A 5,022-nucleotide genomic window follows, 5' to 3' on the forward strand; every position below is an offset into this window, starting at 1 on the left:
ATCTATATATCTATATATCTATATATCCATATATCTATATATCTATCTATATGTATTTGTATTTGTATATATATATATATGTATATGTATATGTGTATATATATATATATATGTATATATACATATATACATATTATATATATATATATATATATATAGTGATGGGGTGGCTGTGCGCGTCAATTAGACAATTCATAAAAAAATTATTTGTATTGTTTCTGCTGTTTTATATTGGTTTATTTCTGGTAATGTGTTGCCTGGCTTACAACATGCACAGCTATTAATATTGCTGACTCTTGAGCTACCAATATTACGCTTAAAACCCACCCTGTCACCAAAATTCGGTACACTCTGAACCCTATACCTCTAAATCATGTTAGGGTTCTTCCGCTGTTGGAATACCACTGTATCGATCAAAGTATAGGTTGTCCCGCACTGTCGTATTATCGCGGACATGCAATGTATTTCGGCAAGGCTTGCCCGTTGCCCACACCTATAGTATATTCTAGTAGTATATTCTAATAGTAAATTTTATTAGCATACACTAGTATTTAGTATAGTCTAGTAGTATATTTTAAAAGTATATTTTAGTAGCAATACTAGTATTTAGTATAGTGTTTTAGTATATTCTAGTCCATACACAGATAGGCAACTAGGATTATCCTATTGTATATACCACACTGTTCTCTTCTAAGCTATAAACAGCTAGGATTGTTGATATCCACTGGCGATTTCATTCAAGCTACAGACGTCTTAAACTGTACAGTGCGCCATTCATTGCTTTTAAGCGATCGTTAGCTAGGACCGCCCAGAGTGTCGCTAAGAATATCTCATTTCATAGCATATTGTGAGTATCTGAGGAGACATAATGTATATGTAGAACTATTGGTGGCCAATACATATACTTATACAAATGTACATATACTTATACACATACTGTGCATATGTAGAACTATTGGTGGTCAATGCATATACTTGTACACATACACATGTAAGTATGTAAACGAACCGCCTTGCTCAGCGACACACAAAACGGCGGACATCTTCATTGACTCCACCGTCACTCCTACAGGAATTCAAATCCACAACACCGCTAGCGCAGCTGTTCTCTCTGTTAGACCGCATTCATTCGGTTGATGTACTCTCATCATTCATCGCTACCAAAGCACGAGCGTTCGCTGACTTGCGGTATGGTGTTAAGCGCATGGCGCCGTGCTGTTTGGTGTGCTACAGTATGGGTTTCTATTGTTTTAGATTAAATAAATGGTGTTTGTTCAACTGCACAGTATTATTTTGCATGGTGATGTACTGCAGTGTGTCCCAGTATATGGTGTTCCGTGATATAGTCTAACCTTTAAGTGGATACTGTTTGGTATGCATGGTGATGTATATAGCAACTTTTTTGCTGACCGGTCTGTGACATTCATGCTTCATTTGGCCAACTCAAGGAGAGACGTTTGAGAATAGAATGTAGATGTTTGTATATTCAGGTGCAACTGGCACGGCCACCTAGTACAACCAATTTTTCCCACTTTCGATATACATCCCAACCCATTAGACTACAAATCTTCACCTATATCGCGCATGCAGGGATCTCGATTTAGATACGGCCCTACATGAGTACATTGTACATACCATCACACTCTCTGAAAGAAACGCACCAGTCAATTTTCAGCCGGGTGCTTTCCCCGAGAGCCGTGTTCTGGCTCTGTATGCTCACCTGAAAGGCCGGCATGCCCGAGAAGAGTGTCTGAAGGAGATTTTCCGGGTGGCTTCTGTCCCGTGTAGTGATCGGTATGTTTCTGTGCTTTGTTTGGGGGCGTGAGATACGAGAGGGGTATGGGTGTATAGGAATGCGGAGGTTCATGTCGACTGTCGCCGGTGACATGAATATCTTAACAAGTGTTGAGCGTGTGAAATGGCCGGATAGATCTAGGATTTAGGATTTAGGATCACCTTTTTGTGTAGTCTGATGAATAGCGGTCAGGGCATTCAGTACTTAATTTGGCTGAGGAAGATCATACACATAGTACAGCCCATAGTGCACGTGACAAAGGCAGTCATTAACAGTCAATGACCATTTGCAGATTACAGACAGAGATTGACCATGCAGTGGGCCAAGGCTACGCTATCACCACATCCTACAAAGAGTATTGCCTGCGCTCGTTGGCCTTTTCGTATGGGATCACTTCCTTCAACGTCGCGAATGAGAGTATGTGGACATGCGGCTAATTGGTACATGTAAACGTTTATTTTGCCTGTTTTACTTGCTGTTGCCCTCTATAGTGTAGCGGTTGAATGTGTGTGGACGTAGGGCTCGTTAGTATCTAGGTAGGGGTATACTGACCTGTTGGTCCCTATTTTGTTAGATGATTGGTCTCTGGAAATACATGGTACTAGATAATCCGGCCCAATGGGTTACATTGCTATAGACTGACACCACAAGAACTTTTGTTTGTCTTTTGCCAAACTGTGAGAACATCGGCACGCATCTTATCAAACTGCCCGAACCAACCAGTTGGCTGACATTAATCCCAATGTCTGTTGCAGAGCTGGCGAAAGCCCTGCTGAAATTCGTATGCAGCCGGAGGACGCGCCCCAGTGCATTGCAAGATGCGCTCACTATTTCTCGGGCTTATTCTGGCCTGGACGAGCGCGACGCTTATGTAAGTGTCCTATTGAACTCGCTGTATAGTTGTGTTTGGATTATGACTTCTGGTTTGGAATATAGCCCACCATGAAGCCTATGTAAGTGGGAAGAGCAGTAGCTCAGACAGTGATGTAAACCTAGTCTTATGTACATGGAATTGGCAACAGGCCAGGCTGTGATATACATCAAGCTTGTACATGGATGAGAGACTTTGTGCGTTGAAAGTGGCAATATCGGTTTACTATTTGTGGAGATCACACTGTCAATGAAAATTCCATTTTTACTAGATGTATGGAGACCGCCTTCCAATGAGGAACCATGTGTACACAACATTGCTATGGCAACAGTATGCTCCTACTCGCTGGAATGTATCCCCGGTGTGACCTTTCACAAGTGTATGTTTAATCTACTATATTCAGCCACTGGTCTCAAGATTACGATTGAATTCGACTAGGGCTAGGTGCGTTCAAAGTAGCCATCATACTACTACTAAGTATGTATTCCCTCTATCCAACTAATACTAAGTAACCAATTTCTACATCCAACGAATACAAAGTAGCCATTTTTTTTAAATCCAACTAATACTAAGTATTCATTCCCTATATCCAACGCGTACTAAGTAACTATTTCATATATCCAAAAATATACTAAGCAACCATTTCCTATATCCAACTACTGCTAAGTAAACATTTCCTATATCCAGCTAATACTAAGTGAGCATTCTTAATTTCCAACTAATATCAATCAATCATTCCCTATATACAATCAATACTAAGTACTCCCTATATCCAACTATTATAACTACCCCTTCCCTATTCCCAACTAATACTAAGTTACCATTATTTACTTCCACTCAATGTGTGTAGGTCAATCGTATCCACTTCTTAGCCGAGGAGGGTCTGTACGACGAATGCTGTGCTGTGCTAATGGAGATGGACGAGCAAATGTTCCCTCGTATTGCGGGCCCGGTAAGTCTTTCGTTGTACCCATATAAGTTGTGTGTATACCTTCTAAGTTGTATGTATACCTCTTTAAATCGTGTATGTACTCTTATAAATTGTATATATACCTCCATAGCCTTTATGATGTGTATATACTTCTATATCACGATGTCTGAATACCCCTTTAAGTTGTTTGTATACCCCTGTCAGTGTTATATATATACCCCTTTAATAAGTTGTGTAAGTTGTCTATATACCCTCATAGCCCCTAAGTTGTGTATTGAACCCTATATTAAGATGTGTGAATACCCCCACAAGTTGGTTTTATACCCCTATGTTATGTATATACCCCTATAATAAGTTGTGCAAACGCCCTTTTAAGTTGGCTATATACGCCTATAAGTGTTATGTATATACTCTTATTATAGGCTGTGTAAACGCCCTTTTAGGTTGTCTATATACTCCTAAATTGAGTTATGAATATATATACCCCTATATTGCCTATTATTATCATGCATAGATTACCGCAGCTTCTCATTTCTCATTCCTCATTATACCACTGAGCGTGTTATCGTTTACATAGGTCAGCCTAGCAGATTGGGCTTAATCCGGTGCTCTACCTTATACATTACTGAACCTGCTAAACCCTACTTATAATCCTGTCCACTGAACCCTAAATCCATATTTGAAATATTATGACTTGTTAAAACATATAACGATTATCCCCTACAGGTGTTGACACGGCTATTGACATGTGTGGAGGAGATCGAGAACGACATTGTAAAGGTGCTCGCCTACAAAGACCAACGGTTCGCTGACGTCTTGGAAGCTACACCACAAACGCCACACACGGCCATGCATACTGATCACAGTCATTACACGGATAGAGCATCAACCGAGTCAGCGGAAACAAATGAGGCAAACGAAACAAATGAGGAACACAAGCGCTTGCTCGCTGAGCGTCTGTCCCTTCTGAGACTCTGCATGCGCGTGCTCGAAGTGTACGAGGAGGTTTGTGAGGGGCAGGATGAAGGTGAACTCTCAAGTGCGTGGGGGTCTATGCAGGCTTCTGCGGGAAGACCGAGTTGTCTGAGTACTCTACATCACTTGGCACAGCTACAACAGGAGTTCGATATGGTATGTGCCCGTGGTAGTGCTGTTGGGTGAGCCTGGTATAAATCCGTGTTTGATACTGCTCTGAAGATGCGTTGCGCATGTCGGAACAACAATCGATTCTTAGCACTTGAGTATACTCGATATGTTTGCATGATTTGTTTTTATGCCTGTCATAGCATCTCGATACATGTTATATATGTATATATATATATATATGTATATATATATATGTATATGTATATATATATATATATGTATATATATATATGTGTGTGTGTGTGTGTGTGTGTGTGTCGTTGTCCTTTCAGCGTTAGG

General features: G+C 40.4%; 1 protein-coding gene across 1 annotated transcript in view; it reads left to right on the forward strand.

The window, feature by feature from the left end:
• Nucleotides 1-2,212, forward strand: part of SARC_11330 (hypothetical protein) — a gene marked incomplete at both ends in the record, with an annotated part of 6,591 nt that extends 4,379 nt beyond the window's left edge. Inside the window, 3 exons of the mRNA XM_014294587.1 lie at nucleotides 1,073-1,188; nucleotides 1,591-1,794; nucleotides 2,088-2,212. Of these exons, the coding sequence (XP_014150062.1) occupies nucleotides 1,073-1,188; nucleotides 1,591-1,794; nucleotides 2,088-2,212 (445 nt within the window). The remainder of the gene's footprint in view (nucleotides 1-1,072; nucleotides 1,189-1,590; nucleotides 1,795-2,087) is intronic.
• Nucleotides 2,213-5,022: the final 2,810 nt, after the last annotated feature.

Source organism: Sphaeroforma arctica, assembly GCF_001186125.1.
Source record: "Sphaeroforma arctica JP610 unplaced genomic scaffold supercont1.1634, whole genome shotgun sequence".
NCBI lineage: Eukaryota > Ichthyosporea > Ichthyophonida > Sphaeroforma > Sphaeroforma arctica.